Source organism: Dermochelys coriacea, chromosome 1 (assembly GCF_009764565.3).
Source record: "Dermochelys coriacea isolate rDerCor1 chromosome 1, rDerCor1.pri.v4, whole genome shotgun sequence".
NCBI lineage: Eukaryota > Metazoa > Chordata > Testudines > Dermochelyidae > Dermochelys > Dermochelys coriacea.
In genome coordinates, this window is record NC_050068.2 from 227,523,660 (window position 1) to 227,546,047 (window position 22,388).

The 22,388-nt window shown below is 40.1% G+C and overlaps 1 protein-coding gene across 3 annotated transcripts in view; it reads right to left on the reverse strand.

Moving 5' to 3' along the window:
* Positions 1-8,811: 8,811 nt before the first annotated feature.
* Positions 8,812-22,388, reverse strand: part of NUP50 (nucleoporin 50) — a 35,199-nt gene continuing 21,622 nt past the window's right edge. For 2 of the 3 annotated variants that reach the window (XM_038374831.2, XM_038374822.2), the window contains exons 5-8: positions 18,516-19,181; positions 16,571-16,649; positions 14,393-14,511; positions 8,812-11,845 (exon numbers count right to left, since the gene is read on the reverse strand). In XM_038374831.2, coding sequence (XP_038230759.1) covers positions 11,643-11,845; positions 14,393-14,511; positions 16,571-16,649; positions 18,516-19,181 — 1,067 coding nt within the window. In that variant the 3' untranslated portion in view covers positions 8,812-11,642. The remainder of the gene's footprint in view (positions 11,846-14,392; positions 14,512-16,570; positions 16,650-18,515; positions 19,182-22,388) is intronic. The other variant, XM_043515390.1, reaches the window with a different exon arrangement.

Here is a 22,388-nt window from a genome sequence, read left to right on the forward strand (position 1 = left end):
GGGAAGGGGAGAAGGGAGGGGGAAATGCAACATAGTCTTAAAAGGTTTTTCATATTTTCAATCAAATATACTAGATTTTTTTTACTATTATCTTTTAAAATTGTGTTTTCCTTAATGGCTACATAAATCATTATGTATTTATCTAGTGGAAAGGTTAAATAGAATGGAATATTGAGACATGACTAGTTGGAATTTTTTTCTTTCCTGACAAGCTCAGGTACTTTGAAAGTCTCCATATGGTGAGGCATTATTAAAATGGGATTCCAGCTCAGGTGCTTCTGCTGACTGCAGTGTGACATGAGAAATGAGGCAGACTTCCAGGTAGGGAAGTCCAAAACTGTTTAAGGTATAGGATTTGATCTATAAAGCCTTAAACTGTTCAGAAGCCACTGGAGAACACAGGTACTATATGTTCCAAGGGATATATATAATTTAATAAGAAGGGTAGATGCAATCTGTACAGACCTCAGCATCCAAATGGATTTTGAAAAAAAAAAAAAAAAACTTTCCTGCCTCCTCTCATCACATTGGACCATTGGGTCCATACGGAGTTCCCTGCGCTTCCCAATTGGCTGCTCATAGCCTAGATAGTGGATTCTTACAAGGAATATACATTTACTTGACTGTTTCTTTTGTTGGATTTATTACCTTTATCTTGGGGGAGGGAGTATTACGAAACTTGTAGTTTCACATTATCAGGCACGACTAGCTGGTTATGAAAGCTATCGAGCAACTGACATATGACTTATTTGATACTGTCAACCATCAGTGGGCAGAAGTGACCTCTGGCTTATACCGAAAGAAACAGCATTGTTAAAACAATGTAGCAAGAAATCTTATGTTGGGAAAGAATTAGTTCAATTTAAGCCAATGGTTTTCAAGCTGTGGTCCATGGACCCGGGGGATGGAGGAGGACAGGGAGTGCCGATTATGTCTGAGATTTCCAATGGGGTCTACCCCGGGAGGAGGGGAAGGTTGGAAAAAACCAACTGCCCTAAGCAGTCTCTAGAGCCAAGCAAAGTTATTTGCAGAGATGCTCCATATATATGTTTTGATATTGTATGATCGTAAGTTTCTTCCTTCCTCTTCTTAGTTTAATTATCTTTCTCTTTAGTGATATAAACAGTGGCAACTCACTCCACAGATTCAGAGAGCGTTTCAGGAGCAATGTAGATTATTTTGTGTTTAACAGGTGGTGACTCTGGGGTTACTACCCCTAGTTGGCAGCTGTGGTGGTTACCTTGTTTGCTGACGCTCTTCGTATGTGAAAGCAAAGCCTGTGGTGATGCTGTGAGTAGCCCAAGGCTGACTCACCACTCAGTGCACTTTGAAAGTGTCCCCACCTGTGGTACATTGCTGAGGTAATAGTTCTGCTACTAAGTGATTCACTAATTATCTGGGTGATTCATCTAGTCAGCTGGAAACAGTTGAAAAGGGAGGGAGAAAGACATGTATGGGAAGCCTGGAAGGATGCACCAGAGATTCCCAAGATATCAGAGGTGAGAGCTCTCTCTTCGGTCCTGTTCTATGTTGGGGGAGTAGGTAAAGTCTTGGGAGGAAAACCTTAGGTTGTGGTGGAACAACTGTTTATGAAGCACATTGTAAATAAAGCATGTAGTGTTGAACTTGCCTCTGGTGTGGATGAGGATTGTGTGCACTAAGAATCCAAGGCAGGGCAACCCTCACATTCTGACAGCTGTGTTGTTCCTTGTTCTACTGTTGCTTGTGCTTCTTAGATAAAAAGAGACAAAAGTTGTGCTAGAAGGTTGGAAGAGATGCAGGGGAGAGGAAACCAGGAAGATTCTGGGCCTGATTCTCCTCTGTGACCCTGACCTGAAGAGAAAGTCTGACAGTAGCTCTGCCCCAGTCAGTGTGTAGATAAGCCCTCAGTAAAGAAAACACAAAGAGGACAAATCTTGCCTCCAGGAGTGCTCAGACCACATCCCTGGTCCCATACAGCCATATTTAGCAACAAGGCATCTGCCTCAATAAGTCAGCAAATACCCCTTAGCCAGAAATGGTTAACAGGGCAGGCTGCTCTAGATGACTTACTGTGAAATTTAGGTGCAGGGGGAATCTACGCCCAGCTCAATCGTGAACAGGGAAGTATTGCTATAGAATGTGGGTTCTCTCAATGCTCATTAGTATTAGCACCTCCTGCGATGTTCAAAACCAGCAACAGTGGGATTTTTTCAAAACATAGAACTATTTCTTTAAAAACTGTCAATCTAAAAAAAGGAAGGAATCAGTAAGTGTTCTCTGGGCTGCTGGAAAGGTGATTATTTATAAGGATCCCCCTTATTTAAGAATCATACCTTAAAAATTAGTTTGGTTAATGAACTTTGTTTTGGAAAATAGACAAATACACTTTTAGATCCTGTAGATAAGAAAATACAGTTAAGAGGGAAAATTAACCTGTTACAAACAAGTGAGGCACAAACACGTAGATGTTAAACAATAATATTAGGGCTCTTAGCCAGAAACTTCAAACAAACAACATTGGGCTAAATCAGCCATCCCTCTAACTAGAAATAAAAGGGGAGACTTAGTAACTGGCACCAAAAAGCTCTTTGATATATTTGCTAACTTTTTCCATACTTTGTACAGTTCAGAGCTCCTCAATTTATAAATAGATATGAACCATGCAAAACTACTTCATATCGCAGAGGATGACAGGATTGCTTTTGATAGGCAAATTTCTGCAGAGGAAGTTGAAGATGTAATTAAGAATTTAAAATCCAATAAAGCTCCACGTTCTGAGAGGTTTTCTGGAGAGCATTACAGAACTCTAAAGCGAGCATTGGTCCCTATTTTAATTAGAGATTGCAGATTCTTGGAAAGGGACAAAAATGGCGGTTATTCCTAAAGAAGGAAAAGATCCTACCCATTGTGCATCATACACCCCTAGATCTTTAATTGATGTGAATGCTAAAATGTATGCCAACATGTTAGAAAAGAGATTGTGTCCTCTTGCCCAAATATGTTCAGCTGAATTAGTCTGGTTTCATTGCTGGTAGGTGTCTAGCCAATAACAGCAGCAGAATTCTGAATTTGATCTATAGTGCTAATTCTAACAATTCTTTCCATGCACTGCTTTCATCGGAGAGTGAGAAGGCCTTCCACTGGCTGGAATGGGAGCCCTTCAGATTTTGGTAAGCTTTGGTTTTGGGAATCCATTTTATAGGGGCATATCAGCCCTCTGTTGTACTCCTCAAGCATCTATTGTGGTAAATGGTCATCAATCCCCTCCTCTTAATTTGTCTAGGGGAAGACAGGTGCTTTGTCACACTCTCCCCCTCCCCCAAGTTTGGCAATTGAATCATCTTCAATAAATGGGAGAAACAGCCCCTTTGTAAAAGATATTAAAACGCCTTCTGGACTAAACGCAAAGCAATTTTGTATGACAATGCTGTGCTCTATAATTTTTAATGAGGTTTCTGCTCCTGCAAATAATACAGTTGATGCTGGAACTGGTGCAGGTAGCAGGCTTCAAAGAAACTTATCAGCTACATAAGTTTAAATGGGCAAAGGAATTGAATTTATTTAGGAATAAATATTGTGGAGAAACAAATTTTAAGGCAAATTACCCCAGTGTGGAATAAAATAAGAGTTGGAGGGATGAAACAAACACACAATGTTTCAATATACATACATATATAATTTATTGCTGAAAACTTTCTTCCAACTCTGAATTTTAAGGGGGACACAGAACAGAACTCTAGTCAACTGCTAGGCTCTTTTTTCCCTGGGTCCCAATCTTTTAATCTAATATATGCAGGGGCATAATCAGACCAAGTTATAACTCCAAAATTAGTGTTTTTGGACCAAATTAGCCAAGGTCCTAAAAACAAATTTAGTCAATCCTGGAATAAGATCCATGAGTTGCAGAATAATATGTATAGTCCCTGACATTGATTCATATCTTGCCAACCATCCACCAGATGCTCATTTTTTAAGTGATGCAACAAATTTGTACTTGCTCTTCCCACACAGCATGTGTACATTCAATTATCCTAAAGTGGCAGTAAGCATCTCATTGCAATTCCTTCCCTGCCCCAGCCCCAATATTCAATTCCCTAAAAAGCTTTCCATTGACTGAGAGCATATACATTGGCAAAGGTGAGGCGTTTACCTTGCAAGGATCCCTTTTACTTAAAATATATTTGCCCTCTGTATCTGAATGGTGCTGAAATGCTCAAAGGGAAGTGTGTAGCAAGAAGTATTGCCACCTGTCTTCTATTAAATTGCCCTGTAGCCACATGGTAGTGATGTCCAAGAAGAAGTAAGATCTTATTTTTCTTCAAATCTATTTCCTGTAAATAGATAATACCAGAAATTCTTTCAGTGAGCAGAATGCCTTTTTTCCTTTGGGTTGGATTGTTTGTCCCCTTAAACAGGCACGAGAATAAAAAAAAAACCTCACTTGAGTATCCAGTGCCCTTTGATAAAAAGCAAAGAGATCTACCCATCCCCCAGCCAGGTGCCAGGTCTATTACATTGGTGCCTCTTTTTAAATAAGCCATTTTAGATAAAGTTGTTATATCTTTGAGAGGAACTCCCACATATAGATTTGCCTGGGACATCTTTGTATGGTCATAACTGATTTACTATAATTTTTTTTAATTGAGCCCCTTTTAGAGCTTTTCTATGAAAACCTGTAGTTTATTTCCTTCCTTCCTTGCCCTCCCTATGTCGCCTGCTTCCCTCTAGCTGAGGGAAATGTTAATGCTTCAAAGGCACACAATAAGTATAACATCCAGTGATGAGCTGCCCAAATATTAACAACCGGTTCCCTCCTCACCCCATGAGGGGGTCGTGGCCCACTCTTGCCCCATTCCACCCCCCGTGTTCCTTGATGCCTGCCCCCAGGCCCCTGACTGCCCCCAGAACTGGGCAGGAGGGTCTCGTGGGCCACTGTAGTGGGTGCCCACCCCTAAGAACCAGAGGGACCTGCCCGGGGGCAAGGTGGGAAGTCCTGGCGATGCTTACCTGGGGCAGCTCCCAGGGAGCATCCAGCAGGTCCCTCTGGCTCCTAGGGGTGGGGGAGCGTAGCTAGGGGGGGAGCAGCGGGAGCGGCCGCTCCCCCCACTGATCATATCAAAAGTGGCGCCTTAGGCGCCAACTCCCTGGGTGCTCCAGCCCTGGAGCACCCACAGGGAAAATTTGGTGGGTGCAGAGCATCCACCAGCAGCTCCCCCCTGGCCCCAGCTCACCTCCGCTCCGCCTTCGCCTCCTCCCCTGAACCCACTGCCCCGCTCTGCTTCTCTGCCCCCCTCCCCCCCGGCTTCCCGTGCATCAGCTGTTCAGCGGGGAGCCCGGGAGGGCTGAGAAGCAGGCGGGGGCTTCACTCTCAGGCCGATGGAGGCAGAGGTGAGCTGGGGCGGGGAGCGGTTCCCCTGCGCGCCCCCCCGGGTTACCTGCTGCAGTGCCAGCGGCCCACCTCGTGCCCGCCTCAGCTCACTTCTGCTCTGCCTCCACCTCCCTGGGCCTGAGCGGGAAGCCACCGCCTGCTTCTCAGCCCTCCCAGGCTTCCCGCCGAACAGCTGAGTCCTGGGAAGCGGGGGGGGGGGGGGGGGTGAAGTGGAGCAGGGCAGCGCATTCAGGGGAGGAGGCGGAGCGGAGGTGAGCTGGGGCAGGGCAGGGAGCTGCCGGTGGGTGCTCTACACCCATCAAATTTTCCCCATGGATGCTCCAGCCGTGGAGTCTGTGCCTAAGGCACCATTTTTGGCCAGTTGTTAAATTTAGAAGCCCTCTTAGAATCAGTTGTCCCCTGAGGGCCAACTGGTTCTAGCTAACCAATGCGAACCGGCTCCAGCTCACTACTGACAACACCCCCTACAGACTTTGCACAGGACTCTAAGACTCCATTGCTTCTTAATAGCCCAAGAAAATACAGAGCATTTAGAAAACAGACATCCTGGACACAACGCCCCTCACTCCAGCTCACTGTTCCCGTTGGAGTTCTAGCTGGTCCATCTGAGTTTAGGTAGCAGGGCTTCCCCCTGCCTCATCAGGGTCCTGCAGCAGCTTCTTTTTATTTGGCAAAAATGGCAGAAGACCCCAAATAAATCAGCTCCTGCCCTTTACAACAGTTCAGTCCCTGGCAGGTGGCTCCTACATCCGCCTCAATAGGTGATCAGACCCCCCAGCTGGTGCCATTTTTCCCATGCAACTTCTTCCCTGAAAAAGCAGGAAGCTGGTGGACTGTTTAGGGTGTCTGAATGAAAGACCATCCTGATTTAATTACCCTCCTGGCAGCCCTGTATTACTCTTCCTTGGAATTTCGGTCCAACATGGACTGTCCATCTCACACTGGGAGAAGTTCACAGTTCCACCATGCTGTTCTGCCTTATCTCCAGATTAATGAGAACAATTTTTTTCATCTTTCTCCTTGTAAACACCTTTTATGCATTTGAAAACGTACATCTTTACTCAGTCTCCTTTCCTCCACAAACCCATTTTTTCCATCTTTTCTTGTAGGTCATGTTTTCTAGTCCTTTAATCATTTTTGTTGCTCTGCAGTGGACTTTCTCCAATTGCTCACATCTTTCCTGAAAATGTGGCACCCAGAACTAGCTACACTACTCCAGTTGAGACCTTATCAGTGGACAGTAGAGTGGAAGAATTGCTTGTGTGTGTCTCGCTTACAACGGTGGTGCTGATAGATGGCAGAATGTTCACTTTTTTTGGCAACAATGTTACTGACTCATTCAGCTTGTGATTTACTATAAACCTCAGATCCCTTCCTGCAATACTCCTTCCTAGTCATTTCCCATTTTATATGTGTGCAACTGATTGCTCCTTCCTAAATAGAATACATTGCATGTGTTGTTCTTGAATTTTATCCTTCAGACAATTTCTCCAGTTTGTCCAGATCATTTTGAATTTTAATTCCATCCTCCAAAACACTTGCAACCCCTCGCAGCTTGGTATTGTCCACAAACTTTGTAAGCACATTCTCTATGCCATTATCTAAATTGCATGAAGATATTGAACAGAATCTGACCCAGGACTGATCCCTGCAGAGCCCCACTTGTTATGCCCTTCCAGCTTTAATGTGAACCCCTGATAACTACTCTCTGGAACAGTTTTCCATCCAGTTATGCACCCACCTTATAGTAACTCCATGTAGTCTATATTTCCCTAATTTGTGTATGAGGTCATGCAAGACTATCTGAAGCCTTACTAAAGTCAAGATATACCACATCTACTGCTCCCCCATACCCACAAGGCTTGTTACCCTGTCAAAGTGGTTAGGTTTGTTTGACATGATTTGTTCTTGATAAATTCATGTTCATTGTTACTTATGATCTTATCTCACAGGTGGTTGCAAACTGATTTGCTCCCTTATCTTTCTGGGTACTGAAGTGAAGCTGACTGGTCTGTAACTCCCCAGGTTGTCCTTATCCCCCTTTTTATAGATGGGCACTATATGTGCCCTCTTCCAGTCTTCTGGAATCTCTCGCATGAGTTTTTGAAGATAATTACTAATGGCTGAGATCTTCTCAGTCAGATCCTTGAGTATTCTAGAATGTATTTCATCAGGCTCTGCTGACTTGAAGACATCTGACCTCTTCCTTCTGTTTTAGCCTCAGATCCTACCTCATTTTCACCTGCATTTGCTCTGTTAGCTGTCAGATAGCAGCTAACCTTTTTGGTGAAAACAAAGGCATTTAACACTTCTCTTACCACATTTTCTGTTATTGTCTTTCCCCTCTCATTGAGAAAGAGGCCTACTCTGTCCTTGGTCTTCCTCTTGCTTCTAACGTTTTGTAGAATGTTTTCTTGTTACCCTTTATGTCTTTAGCTAGTTTAATCTCATTTGTGCCTTGGCTTTTCTAATTTTGTCCCTATATGGCTTTTGGGGTTTTTTTATGGTTATCCTTTGTAACTTGACTCAGTTTCCACTTTTTGTAGGACACACTCGAGTTTCAGATCACTGATCTCCGGGTTAAACCAGGGTAGGCTCTTGCCATACTTCCTATCTTTCCTATGCAGTGGGATAATATGCACGTGTGCCCTTACTAATGGCAGTTTTTCAGAGAGAATTCTTGAACTGTTTTTCTCAGACTTACTTCCCATCTTACTTACTAAATGCCCTAAGTTTGCTGAAGTCTGCCTTCTTGAAATTCACTATCTTTATTTTTTCCCCCCTACTGTTGATTAGGATCAAGAACTCCATCGTTTCATGATCACTTTGACACAAGCTGCCTTCCACTTTGAAGTTCTCAACCAGTTCCTCCCTATTTGTCAAAAATCAAATCTAGAAGTCTCCCTCCTTGCTTTCTCCACCTTCTGAAATAAAAAGCGTTTCCATTGCATTCCAAGAATTTGTTGGATAATCTGTGCCCAGCTGTATTATTTTCCCTGACAGACACTGGGGAAGTCCACCATCACCACCAAGTCCTGTGCTTTGGATGATTGTGTGTGTGTTTTTATTTTAAAGCCTTATCCACCTCTTCTTCCTGGTTAGGAAGTTTATAGTAGACCCCTATCATGACATCACCCTTAGTTTGTTTTTTTTTTTAAAACCCCTTTTATCCTTACCCAGACATTTTCAACAAGTCTGTCTTCTATTTCCATCTTGACCTCAGTCCAAATGTATACATCTTTGATATACAAGGCAACAACCTCCTCCCTTTTCCCCCTACTTGTCCTTCCTGAGCAAGCTGTACCCTTTTATACTAATATTCCAGTCGTGTATTATTCCACCAAGTCTGTGATGCCAACTAAGTCATAGTTTGTGATTGTATTTCTAGTTCTTCCTGTTTATTCCCCATACTTCTTGAAAGATGACAGCAATGCTCTATCTACAAGGCAAGATACAAAAATTTATTGAATTAGAATTCAAAATAAAACAGACACCATGATATAAACTACATGATGGTAATTTCCTAACAACTATTTTTACATTTGCTTTTAGTTTTTAGAGCTTAATTTCTAGTTAAATTTTCATGCACACAAACAAAATCCCCAGGTTTTGTATTAAAATCCGTAGACTAATCCCAGAATCTACTTTTAGGTTTCGCCTTCCAAAAGTGCCCTATGAACTACAAATAAATCAAACCATAGTGCCACAACATTTTTATAACTCGGAGCAAAATAATTTGTGCTGTACAATTGAACATTACAAGTAAAAAAAAAAGTGTAAGTTCTCCCCATCTCACAAGTCAAGTAACTGAAGTCAATATAAGATACATAGATCAATTTTACACTGGTCATATCTCTATCACTTTTCCCTGTTTAATTTTGTTTTAAAGTATTAACAGCAAAGATCTGTTGTAATAAAAACTAGGATTACGAGCTTAAATGAAAAATACTGGTTTTAATGTTAGACTTAAGACATTTCATACATATACTTTTCCTTTTAAGGGAGACTTTATAGGGTAAGCTAACGTAAAGATGTGAGTATACACTTACCTATTTCCATCTTTCCCATGTGTTTCCATACCATTTACTGATACCAATACATGCTCAGCTAAGGTGTGCCACCTCCTTTACTCATTGTTTCCCAAAACTATGATAGAAAATTTGTGTATTTACCAGCTTGAGCATTGTGGGCTACAAAGTTTCCAGCATATTAGATTTTCATTAATTAGCATCTGTCCCATCCTCTTTCCTGTCCTCAACACCATCCTCAAACATACAATCACAATTTAAATAATGTTTTAAACAACTCTTGCAATCACAGATACAGCAGGATCATTCACTGGCCTCTTCTACTAGCCTACCGAGCTTCAAGAGCAAGCCAAAACATGCGTGTACACAAGTCCCAGATTTCACTCATTTCAGAGGCAAGTATCATTCAGGATGGCTGTGCAAGGGGCATGTGGAAAGTTAGTTACATTTGCCTCTCCTAATGAATTTCTATCTCATTTATTGGTCCATATTGCAATTGATGGAAAGTACATTACTATACATCTTTGCACATGAGGAAGTAAACCAGTACCAAGCACAGTATCTCTAACAGTCTAATACACAATTGCTCTTAAAGTGTGAAGTGCTTAATGAGTGATCTGCTCATCACAAAAGATTATTCCCCTCCATGTGCAGTGACTGGTACACTACAAAACAATTTCTTCACTGAAAATTTAAGACACTGTCTTCTAAAAACAAATGCAAAATTTCAGCCCTTAGCCCTTTAACCTGAGCCTGTAAAACTTGTACACATCATTTTCATTCACAGAATTAACATGCAAACATTTAAGTTCTGACCTCTGAGCTATGTACCAGCATGAAGTTAGAAAAAATTGAGGAAACTAACCCCACGCGCACACAAACTTTAGTGACTAACTACAAAACCAAATGCAAAAAAGGCACCAATTTACATTTAAAATAGCTATGTCTACACAGCATCCGAGCTTCCTTCCAGGTTAACACTAAATACTTACTCACACTTTAAGATGAAAAGGAGGACTTGTGGCACCTTAGACTAACATTTATTTGAGCATAAGCTTTCGTGAGCTACAGCCCACTTCAAGATGTTTCAGTAGTCCAAAAGATAGAACAATGCAGCCAACACTAGTGCCATATTTGATGCCAGCAAGTAGTATTCTGTTGCTTTATCACATCACAAAGACAAATATTTAATAGTATAGTACCCAAGTTTACACACACACACACACACACACACACACACGGCTATGTCAGCAGACATTTACAGCACAATTTTTTATTTATTTTTAAAAACTTTGATGCTCATGACACACGCTTAGTAAATTTTAACAGACAGGGCATGTATTTGCCTTGCCTAATTTCTCCCACCAAACTACTTCTGCTGTTGTGTCTCAACCATAACCTGGAGGGAGTAGGGAAGAATACTTCTACGAGAGAGATAGTATTGCAATCTCCTCCCTTGGCCTCTAGCTCTGTCAACAAGAATACCGATTATAGGGCCAGTCTGGTTGTGGATTGAGAGCTAATAGTTTTCCAGTTGTCTATGGATACTATTGCACACCATGAACTTGCTGCAACAGTAAGCACAACAAAACAATTGTTTGCAGCAGAGCAACATTAAAGTCAACAGGAATAATGCAAGCAAATCATTTTCTTTGAGGAACCACAGATGCAGTCTCTGAATCCCAACAGTACATCAAATTTCTTACAAATTTAAAAACAATCTACAGAGGCATTGTTATTCAGGTACATAATTATCCAGGTGACAGTCCGAAAGATTAGATCCCTTACTAGAAGCTAGCAGACACTGATTTTGTATGTTTAAAAAAAAAAAAAAGCTATTCATCCTAGAAACAATTTCAAGAGTTAAACAATTTAGCCTCCTCCCTTCTCAAAAAAGGAGGTTGCTGCACTTCACCTTAAACCTGTGAAGAACATGTGGTACAATATTTTGTACTTTGATTTTAGTCCATTCAGCAATCACTTTAATTTAAATGTACACATTTTATCCAAATATGGTTCATACATTAGATATTCCAAAAAAGGAGGGAGGACAGATGGACACTTGTGTTCAGTTAAAGCTTTTATTAGCCATTTTAGCTTTCCTCACAAACTTTTCAGAATTCCTGTCACAGTTCTTAGAATGTCAGAGTAGAGTGTTAAGAAGTGTTCTAAGAAGTTAAAGGAAAAAAAAAGTGCAGCAGCAGTTTAGCAGTAATTTCTCAGAGCATTTGACTGCTGTATGTTTAGGCCTCCTTTTTCTCCAGTAAAATTTTGTGCAACTCATCTGCATCCTCACTTGTTTTCACTCTTATTAACATAGTGACAGGGATAGCGGAATTCTTCTCATCAATTGGTGGATTGGGAACACAGACAATAAGAACGTTGTTTTTTCCGGTTCTTGTGCATGGCATTTTGGGCGGAACCAACACATTCAATAGTATGTTACCTGCATTTGTGAGAAAAGAACATATTCCGTTAAACAAATTATTGGTATTGTAAGAAAATTTACATATTAGTAAGCTTACTGAGCAGGAATTTAAGCTTTAGTATGAAATGAGGGATACTCCCTCCCCGCCTCAAATTCCCCCTTCCCCCACCATTTATATTCCCAAGGGATTCTCCCACCAGCAAGGACTGTAGGTATGCTTTTGCTTTAGGATTTCCTTGGGGAAGCAACAGCAAATCGGTATGGTCTGTTTCATTCTGATCATCCATTTGACAGAGTAGTGTGTGTAAGTGGCAAAGCTTGCTGATGTGATCTACTACAGCTGCTGGAGATGCTCTAGTGGGAGGAGACAAAGGAATTTTGTTTCCCAAATAATATCTATTCCTCTGCTATTTCTAAAACAATGCTTCACTAGTGACCCAGAGGAGATGACATTCATGGAGATCATCATGAATTCATCAGATTCTTTCTGCCACTGCCAGAAAGGCCTCAAGTGGAAGTACTGACCAACTGGTAGTACTAGACAAGTTTAGGTCCAAGGTTAGGCCTGTAGTCTTTTGCCAGTAGAGATGGGGGTGTGTTTATCTTTGCTTTATAAAATACTTGGCTTACCAACGGTGTATCCATAAGGCTCTAGGGGCCTATTTCCCACCTCTTAGCCAGAGGTAAAATGTCAGTGAATTGTAGTTCATGGGAAGGAAGGAAAGAAATGTGAAACCTTCCCTCCAAAAAAGTAAGAGAACAGCAAAAAAAAAAAAAAAAAAAAAAAAAAAAACTGGAGGAACAGTGTTAGAGTGCAGAGCACAGGTGGGATTTTGTTTTTAGGAGGGTGAAGTGTCCCTATGACCAACTTAAACCTCAGCTAAATGAGGAAATGCAGTACACAAACCAAAATCTGAGTGTTCACATTATATCTATATAAACATAGCAACTACTATTCCGAGACATCAAGCACAGTTCTTAAGCCGTAGAAAAAAACTGCACTAAACATACAGGAGCTGTTAATATAGGACTGGATATGTTGTAGTAGAATATAATTTTTTATGGTTACCACTCTTCATTCATACAACATATGCTGGAAATAGAGTATCATTCAGCTATAAACAGGCATAAGTTAACATTAAACTACTAAGTGATTTTAAAAAAATCACATTCAAAGTTAGTGCTGTATTAGAGCAATTTCAAATTTAAAGTCAGCAATATGCATAAACAAAAGAACAATTTTCATAAACCTAGGAAATAATTCACAAAACTGTAGTACTACTGGTGGGAGAGGGTGAATTCAGTGTTCCATTGTACCATACCAATTACACCTTAGAGGTTTTCATGAACCAGAGCTCAGCAGCACCCTACACACACAGAATTTCTAGTGTGAAATCTAATTCAGATCTATCTATACCCAATAACAAGCCCATTCCCCATCCCAGATGCAAAAGTCCTGACTTCTACCTCTTCCTAGTGCTCTAGTATTCACAATTTATATCAAAATCACAGACATATGGCAATTTCCTGCCATATCCCTGGAAAACCTTACTAAATTAAATTTATGTATCTTTGGGGTCCATTGTATTAAATTAATGATTTATATATTGTGGTGGTCCAAGATTGTAGGTAACCTCTCGCGGGGGGGGGAACATGATGCGAACCCTGGAAAGTGATATGAACTTCAAAGGACTGTTATGTTTAAGTATTGAACAATATACCAGACAGAAATGGATTTTTTTTTGACAGTGTCAAGTGGTTTGCCTGGGGAATCTCTAGGGGGAGCTGAATGCAAATTCCCCACCTTCAGTTATGCAAAAACCCAGACTTTTGAAGCTATGCCCTGAGGATAGGACCATTATCTGCTGATTAGCTGTTCCCAGGGTCTCAAGATCAAAGACCCAAGCTGTATAATGGACAAACTAATCCATTCATTGGTGTGCTAGTTCTGAGCTAAGGCTGTTACAGACTTATAACCATACAAAACCCCCCTCGTAAGGTCTGGAGGACTGCATTCTAGTAGAGACCCTGTTGCAGCTGGGAGGTAATCTCTGGTAAAAAGGTATTAGTATGCATGTAGTTTTTTTATTATTATTATTAACATTTTCTCTGTAATGCTTTCACCTTAAGAATAAATGTGCTTGTTTATAAAGGGCTGTGTAGTTACTTCTAATGGTTGGCAATTACTGCTATTCATAGCCTTCAAAGCAGAAGCAAAATGCAGATGCTGGGTTTTTTAGGTAATCTGGCTTGCTGGGAATATCACTGTGTAGGCAGGGAGAACTGTGCAGCCGGTCAGGAGGAAGACACATGCAAGTCTCTACCTAAGTGGTGACGGCTGAGGAGCTGGAAGCCTAGGATGGGTGCGTTTAGTGGACCATGAGGGGGAAAGCGGGTGCAGTTGCTCTGAACTGTGACAATCACACACTAAAAAATGCATACACTTGTGTGCTCAATATGTACAAGTACTCAAATAAGAGATAGTTACAGTGAAAGCACTGGATTCTTTAGAAAAATAGAGCATTATTAGGACCAGCAAGACAGACTCAGAAGAAAGTTACATACCTAAATTGGTGTCTGCTCGCACCAACAGTTGAGTTTTTTCATTTCCTGCAGGTTTTAAATGCAGTGTTCCTACACCCTTTTCTTTAAATTCATTATCTTTTTTGTAGAACAGTTTGCATCTATAAAATAAGTCAGAGAGCATGTGCAGATATATAAACAAATTTAAAAAATCTCCCCGATAGTACACAATGGAGGATTTGATCTACTGTTAAGTCCTTTAAATAATTTAAACCGGATAATTTGAGAATAGAAAAAAAACAAAACAACCCCCCCCCTCACATGTCCAGTCTCCCAGATCACAACAAAATGCAGTAAGAACCTAAATAATGTAACTACCCGGATGATAGATCCCATAGCACGGGTAAGCTGTCTGTATTAATGTTGTTTCAGGAAGAAAGTGTGTCATTTAGGCTTTAAGTATAAATGTTGACTATCAACATTTGAAAGATGCTCAAAAAAAGGTGTGACATTTTGACTATTATAACAAAGGACAAAGCATTTTAAGTTAAAACTTTATGAAAAATAAGGCTATGGAAAATCTGAATAGTTTTGGAAGTTTTATGAAGATACTGGGCTTGTCTACACTTACCAGGGGATTGAGGAGCGGCGACTGATGCATTGGCGGTTGATTTAGCTGGTCTAGTGAAGACCCACTAAATCAACCGCATATCACTCTCCTGTCGACTCCTGTACTCCACCAGATAGAGAAGAGTAGGGGGAGTCAATGGGACAATGTCTCCCATAGACGTCGCCTAGTGTGGACCCCACAATAAGTAGATCTAAGCTACATCGATTTGAGTTACACTATTCACGTTAACACCAATTGCATAGCTTAGATTGAATTTTCCCTGTAGTGTAGACAAGGCCACTGAAAACTTGGCAAGAAAGAGCTACCTAAGTCCCATTCGGTAAACATCTGTGATAGCTGATCTCACTCTTCAACAAAATAAAATCAAATATGCAAGACACTAGTTTCAAACAAGGACACCAATTTATGGTATATGAAGTGCAAGCCAAATGACCATATGTTATATAAAATAAAGACCTGAGAAAAGCAGTTAAATAATACAGATTTTAATACATAAAACTCTTGGCCATTATTTGAAACGCTAATTTTACCGCAAAACTGGGGAAAAACAGTCAGCATTACGCACTATGGGGTCGCAAGTTAAAGCATAAAAATAAATTTTAGTAGGACCACAAAGCAAAAGGTTCAAAAATGGGAGAGCTTAACTTGAAAATATTAATGGTTAAAGTCAAAACCCCAGAGTTTGCAATATACTAAATTAAAATGTAGAAACTGTTATCCTAAAACAAGATCTTGTGTACTTTGTAAACCTTGCTTCAAAATATTTAAATTTAAAGCCCCAATCCTGCAAAGATTTAATATGGTACATGGTACTCACATGAACAGTTCCTTTTATGTCAGTGGGACGACACACGTGCTTAAAGTTAAACATTAAGCAAGCATTTGGAGCATCAGGCACTAAAACTGTATTTTGATTAAACACTTCTTTTAAGAAGCTTAAAGTCTGAATCCGAAACAAGTTTGGTTCCGTGTTAATGAAAAGTTATTTAGACTTAAAATACCTTAAATATTATGAATTATTTCATATACAGACAAAAATTTTTAAAAACAAGGAGTCTAACTTTAGACTCCTATGCCCAGTCTCCTCTGGGAGGGATTGTCAAAAGGACCTAAGTGACTTAGGAGAACAAGTCTCTGACTTCAAATTGCAAAACCTAATGGAGGAATATAGCTGGTCAAAGTATTTCAGCTTTCTTGAGCTGTGGAAATGCAATATATCAGAACGCAGTGTCAGTTGCAAATAGAGCACAAACTTTTGCTCATCAATTTTGTTTGAATAGGTGTTCTCACAGTAAGGATGTTAATAAGACCCTAGACATTCCACATAGATGAGCTCAGACGAAACTTCACAGGAAAAAAAAAAAAAAAGTAAAAAATCTGAAGTTCTAACAATTAAACTAAAAAAAAAAAAAAAGACGAAAACATCAATTTCAGCAATTCAGGACTGTAGAATAGGAAGAATGTATAGAACTTGCAACATGTAAATAAAAACCAACGATTTCAATTTTAAAAAAAAATTGAAATTTTTTAAAAAAAAAGTCATGATTTTTATCCACTATGACTTGTAAACATTAAAAATGACCACTCACTTCTTTGAGTAGAAGGCATCATCTTCCTTTACCTCATTAACAATTGCTTTTGGCGGCTCCTCCTCCTCTTCTCCTCCTCCTTAAACAAAGGAATGGTTTAATACAACCCAAAACAACTTTGCGCAGGTACCACTTAAAAAAATACTGTTTTCCTTGCACTGTATTATTGATAATACACAAACATACATATTTAGAGTGCACATATACAGTCCCAAGACTGTCAAATTATTTTAAATTGATTTGTGTCTTGGAGGTAAGACAACTATAAGAAACCTTCTGTGATCAGTAAGTCTAGTGTTTTCACAGCTACACCAGCTAAATGCAGTTAGGATCATTCTGATCTGCATACTCATTTTTGTAAATTTGAATAGCAGCTATTTAATTATAAGGTTGGTTAAAAATTTTTTTTTTTGGTTGGGAGGTTTAGTTTGAAAGTAAAGAGATATTCATGAGTAGTTTTTCCCCCAATAAAACAAATTATATGGAGCGCTTAAAGTATTCTAGGGTTAAGTCGGGGGAGGAGAGCTACACCAATGATATCAAGAGACAACAGATTAAAAATGGGTAAGAGCTCAGACTCTTTCCACCCCCCCACACTTGCTAGGAATTCTACCAGGATGCCCTGCCTGCCTCTGCTGCTACTCACAACTTTTCTAAACAGCAGCTGAAGGAAACTGACAAGATCTTTTGTAGTTTTACTGATCCCTAAATACTTAGGGACAGAGCAGCGAAACTGACCAGAATTTTTTTAGTTTCATTCTGCAGCTGCTTGACAAAGCTACTGGGTGCTGCTGTGGGACTGAAACTGCTTGAAGGCTTTAATGTACCACTGTGTAGTTGGTTCACTTTCAGAAAGATCAGAAACTTAGTTTTGTTGAAAAGTTTACATTCCACAGATACTGAAGTTTTGGGGCCTTTCCCCACCACACCTGCAAGGGAAGCTACCTCCCACTCCTCTCTAGTGAGTTGTTCCTCCCCCCCGCACCACTCCAAGTCCTAGATTATGTAACTTTTATATAAGCACAGACTGAAATGGTGTGTATAAGCAAATAGCGTTCCACCTCCTATATTAAACCTCAAAAGATAGACATGGGTGGACAGAGTTTACAACGGAAACATTTATAAATATTTTCACAGTACTAATCACTAGTCATTTTGTTCCAGAAAAAGTAAGGTATAGGGAACCAAGAGTACTCCAATTACCAACTTCACACATAAAACACTTTTGCATGACAGTTTAATCAGTATTTGACAGTGCTATTTAAAATTCAGCACTGTTATAAAAATGACGCTATGGACCACACTACGTTTGTGCGCCATTACTTGTAATTATGTGGAGTAGTGTTTAAAACAGATAAAAGGGATCCTTCCTTTAAGGATGGTGGGGATGGGGTGGGTTTACAGTCCCTTTAATTAGATAGGCAGGTTCCAGTACAGTTTAAGTTACATTTGGTTTAATTTGAGCTAGAGATTACAATGTAATTAAATTTCATCAGTGATTATACTTATCACATTGCAGGGAGAAATGTGCACTTTTTAGTATATACTAATCTGACAGAATAATCCAGATCCTCTGTTGATTTATAAATTTGGTTAAAATTCTGGATGAACACGAGTAAGATTTTTAATCATAAAATTTCAATAGTTGTGTAGGCAAATAAATTGCTTATATAATACTGAAAAAATGCTATTAAAATGTATAAATCCACTTAAAATTTACAGTTTTACAGTCATGACAGCAAAACAGAAATTCAAGATTAGAGGCAAAGTTCTGCAATTGTTCAGTACTGAAAATATAAAAGAGCAAAAAAGGTGAATAAACCTATACAAGCCCTTGTCAACCTTAATAGCTCACTACGAAGCAGCCTTGGAATATTAAGTTACATCCCCACATTCAAAACCTATCATTAGCTAAAAGTTCAATTTATCAAAAATCAATATTTACCTTTATCCTCACTACTTCCACTTTCTGTCTGAGCTTCCAATACCCTGGTGGAAAGTGTGGAGACAGACTTTCCCTGGTTTGCATCTTTTCCAAATACACCCGAATTCCCAGGGGACAATGAAAAACTAGTTAATGTGCCAGAACCAAGGGAACCCAAAACAGAACTATCAACATTCTTGCCAAAATTAAATGAGATATTTGATGCAGCTCCTAATGGTGATTCCCTGTTCTTTTCCGATGTAGATTCGGTTTTCTTGTCTGATTCATCCTCAGTTTTGTTGCTGTTAAACAAAAACGTTGATCCTTGCTGAAGTTTTGAAGTCCCAAACGTAGGAACAGACTGAGTTCCAGTTGTTTTGTTACTTTCATTTTCAGAGCCACTGTCACTACTGCTTCCATGATGTTGTTCAATGCTTGCCAAATATTTCTCATAGTCTCTAAATATGGGTGTCAGATCACAGAGGGGATTTGTGTTTACATGCTTTACTATCCAGTCACGCACAGAACAGTTTAGAGCTGCTAACTGTTTGTGATAAACGCTAGAGCTGCACATTTTACTTTGACTGTAACCAGAGGATGAGGATTGTTGACTGCCACCATTAGCTTTTGTGCCTGAAGCCTTTTTCTCAATCAATGTGGTAGTGGGACCATTTGATGTCACGGATCCTATTGAAAAAAGTAAGAGTCATTTAAAAAAAAAAAGTGATCTGGAAGATACTTTCTTCAAAGTTTATATATCAAATCATCTACGTTCTTGCTCAACTAGCCCTCTCTGTGAGCTCAATTTAATCTATATCACCACAATATTTAAGAGCCAAGGGAAAAGAAAAGGTGGAGCAGTACAAATAAACAGATAATGCTTTAAAACAGGCCTAGTGTGTTTGCAGTCTGGAGTTTCAAAATTGTATGGCTAGTGATTAAAGGTAAGAGGCAAAAATTCCAAAAAAAACCAATAGAATTAATAAGGCTAAACAAAGTATACTACCACCCCTGCCCCCCCCCCCAAAAACCCCAAAGCAAAGTGTAGAGAAATACAAGGGAAGATTCTAGGTATAGGTTAGTTTTCAGTCACTTATCTGCTGCATGCAACATGATTAGCTAATAAAAAGACCCAAGCTATTACAAGTTTAAATATGCACATTTAAAATCAGGAAATGCAGAAGTTATACACAGCCAAGTAAATATTGCTATCTTGCACAACTGCATATTTCACAATGTTATACATACAGTAGTTATAGTCACACTCTGAATCTGTTCTCATTGAAGTCAAAAGATCTGTCATTCACTTCAATGAGCCAGATCAGTCCCTTAAATCAGAAAGGCAGGGATATAAAATACTGAATACGTTCAGTACAGGCAACTTAACTTTGCTTTTGAACAACTTTAGCTTTTATATATTTTTCTCTTCAAGAGAATCTAATTACCTGTTTTATAGCTTTAATATTCAAAAGATTTTCAACTGAACTTTCCCACCTTTTACTGCTATTTGCCACAAAGATTTTCAGCAAAGCTTGTAACAGGGCAATAATAATAATATTACAGGGTAATAATTATACTTTTACAACAGAAAGCTATTTGTAAAGTTAAAAAAATCTAGAATTTACAATCTTTTAGAACATGACAAAGACAAATGCTGCAGTGATAAAAAAATTTGTTAGTCTCTAAGGTGCCACAAGTACTCCTTTTCTTTTTGCGAATACAGACTAACACGGCTGCTACTCTGAAAAAAATCAGATAATCTTTGAGTGTTTCATTGAAGTAAATTTAACAAATTGTCCTATGCCACTTGTTTTAGAGCAACCAGAGTGTAGTAAATCATATCTTTGTCTTGTTTGAGCAGGAATTTAGAGGGACTCCATAGTGATCTCACAATAAGATTAATTTTTGCTTAAAGCATGCCAAATGAGCACGTTCAGAAGGTTTGTTTTTTTAATTGATCATAACTCTAAATAAAGGCATTTATCAGAGCAGACTAAGTCCATGCTAAATTTCAAGCATTCATCATTTCCAGTCTGTGACTTAGGTTAAAGTTATTTTAACAAAAGCATTTCTTTCTTCTGTATCTAACACAAGGGATTAGGGGAAAATAAAAAGGTTACTATCCTTCTGTAACTGTTCTTCAAGATGTGTTACATATGTCCATTCCAAGCTTAGTGTGCACACCCTGCACACAGTCATAGGACATTTTCCCCTCAGTGGCACCTGTTGGGCAGGTCAAGAGCCCTCTGCTGTCATACACCACTGTTGCCCAGCTGCTCCAGAGTCCACTCCGTTTCTTCTTGCCTGACAATTCCAATGCAGAGGGGTAGGAGGGCAGGCTAGGGAATGTACATATGCAAAACATCTTCAGGAACAGTTACAGAAGGTTAGTAAGCATTTTTTTTTTTAGTTACTGCACATGGGCATTCCACTCTGACTCAAGCTGTAAAGTAGGAGCAGGGATTGGAGCTTATGTACACACACACTGGGATACAACTTGTCCACATTTAGCATAGTCTCTAGAGTGCTGAGTGATGGCATAATGGGATGCGAAGGTGTGCACCAAAGACCAGACTGCTGTTCTACCACTGTCCTGGATAGGGACCTGCATGAAAAATGACACTGAGGCCTCTTGCAAACTTGTAGAATATGCAGTTATTTTGCTCAGTGGAGAAATGCCAGCCAGATCAGAACATACATGAATACTGGAAGCTCTCCACGATAAAATTCTTTGTGAAGAGACTGGGAGACCTTTCATCCTGATTGCAGCAGCCATGAATAGTTAGGCTGACTAACGGAATTGTTTAGTCCTGTCTAGAACACGAGAGCTCTTCTAATATCTAGGGCCGATTTGCCTGGTATTGAAGTTAGGCTTGCTTACAGGTAATTTGCAAGGATTGCCTCTGGAGCAGTGTTCCCTCTGATTTTTCCTCACATATGTGCAGAAAGAATTTAGTTACGTACACCAATATGGAGGTGATGTGTGACGCAACCTCCATATTGGTGAACATAAAATTCATGCGGCAGGGGTGGGGCTGTGGGGTTTGGCGTGTGGGAGGGGGATCAGCGCTGGGGCAGAGGGTTGGGGTGCAGGGGGGTGATGACTCTGGCTGGGGGAGCGCAGGCTCTGAGGTGGGGCTGGGAATAAGGGATTTGGGGGTGCAGGAGGAGTGAGGGCTCCAGCTGAGGGGAGGAGTTTGGGATGCAGGCTGTCCTGGGGCTACGGCAGGGAGAGAGAGGACTCCCCACAGCAGCTCCAGGGCTGGGGCCATAGGATAGGCGCCTCTTCCCTGGCCGCAGCAGGTCCAGGGGAGGGTCACCTCTCCCCCCACCCAGGAGGTCCGGGGATGGGGGGGGGGGCAAGAGAAGAAAGAACAGGACTGGACAGCAGTTTGTTCAGTCTCTCGCCGTTTGGTACATATACCATTTTGAGCCATGCTTGAAGGAAATGCATGTGGGATCTTGTGTGACTTATTACAAAAGGTGCCTGCCACCATGTACTCCAGTAGTTGTAGGCAATTTCTGGCTGAGGACTGCGGGCTGGCCTGGATTGTGTTGATTTAAGACAGTTAAGGTGTTGAACCTTTGTAGTGGGAGAAAGGCTTTGGCCTTCACTGCATCTAGATAGGCTCCTATGAATTCTAGATGTTGTACTGAGTTAGAGTTGATTTTTGAACATTCAATTTTTAGGCCCAGCTGCATGAATATATTTACAGTATTTTGCATGGCTGATAGGCCACCAAAGGATCATGCCTGGAGTAGGCATTGGCAGTCATCTACATATGGATATCACAATTCCTAGTTTGCAAAGACATGCTGCTACAACAGACAGGTTCTTTAAGAACATCCTAGGTACAAATGATAGGCTGAATGGAAGTACCCTGTAGTGAAAAT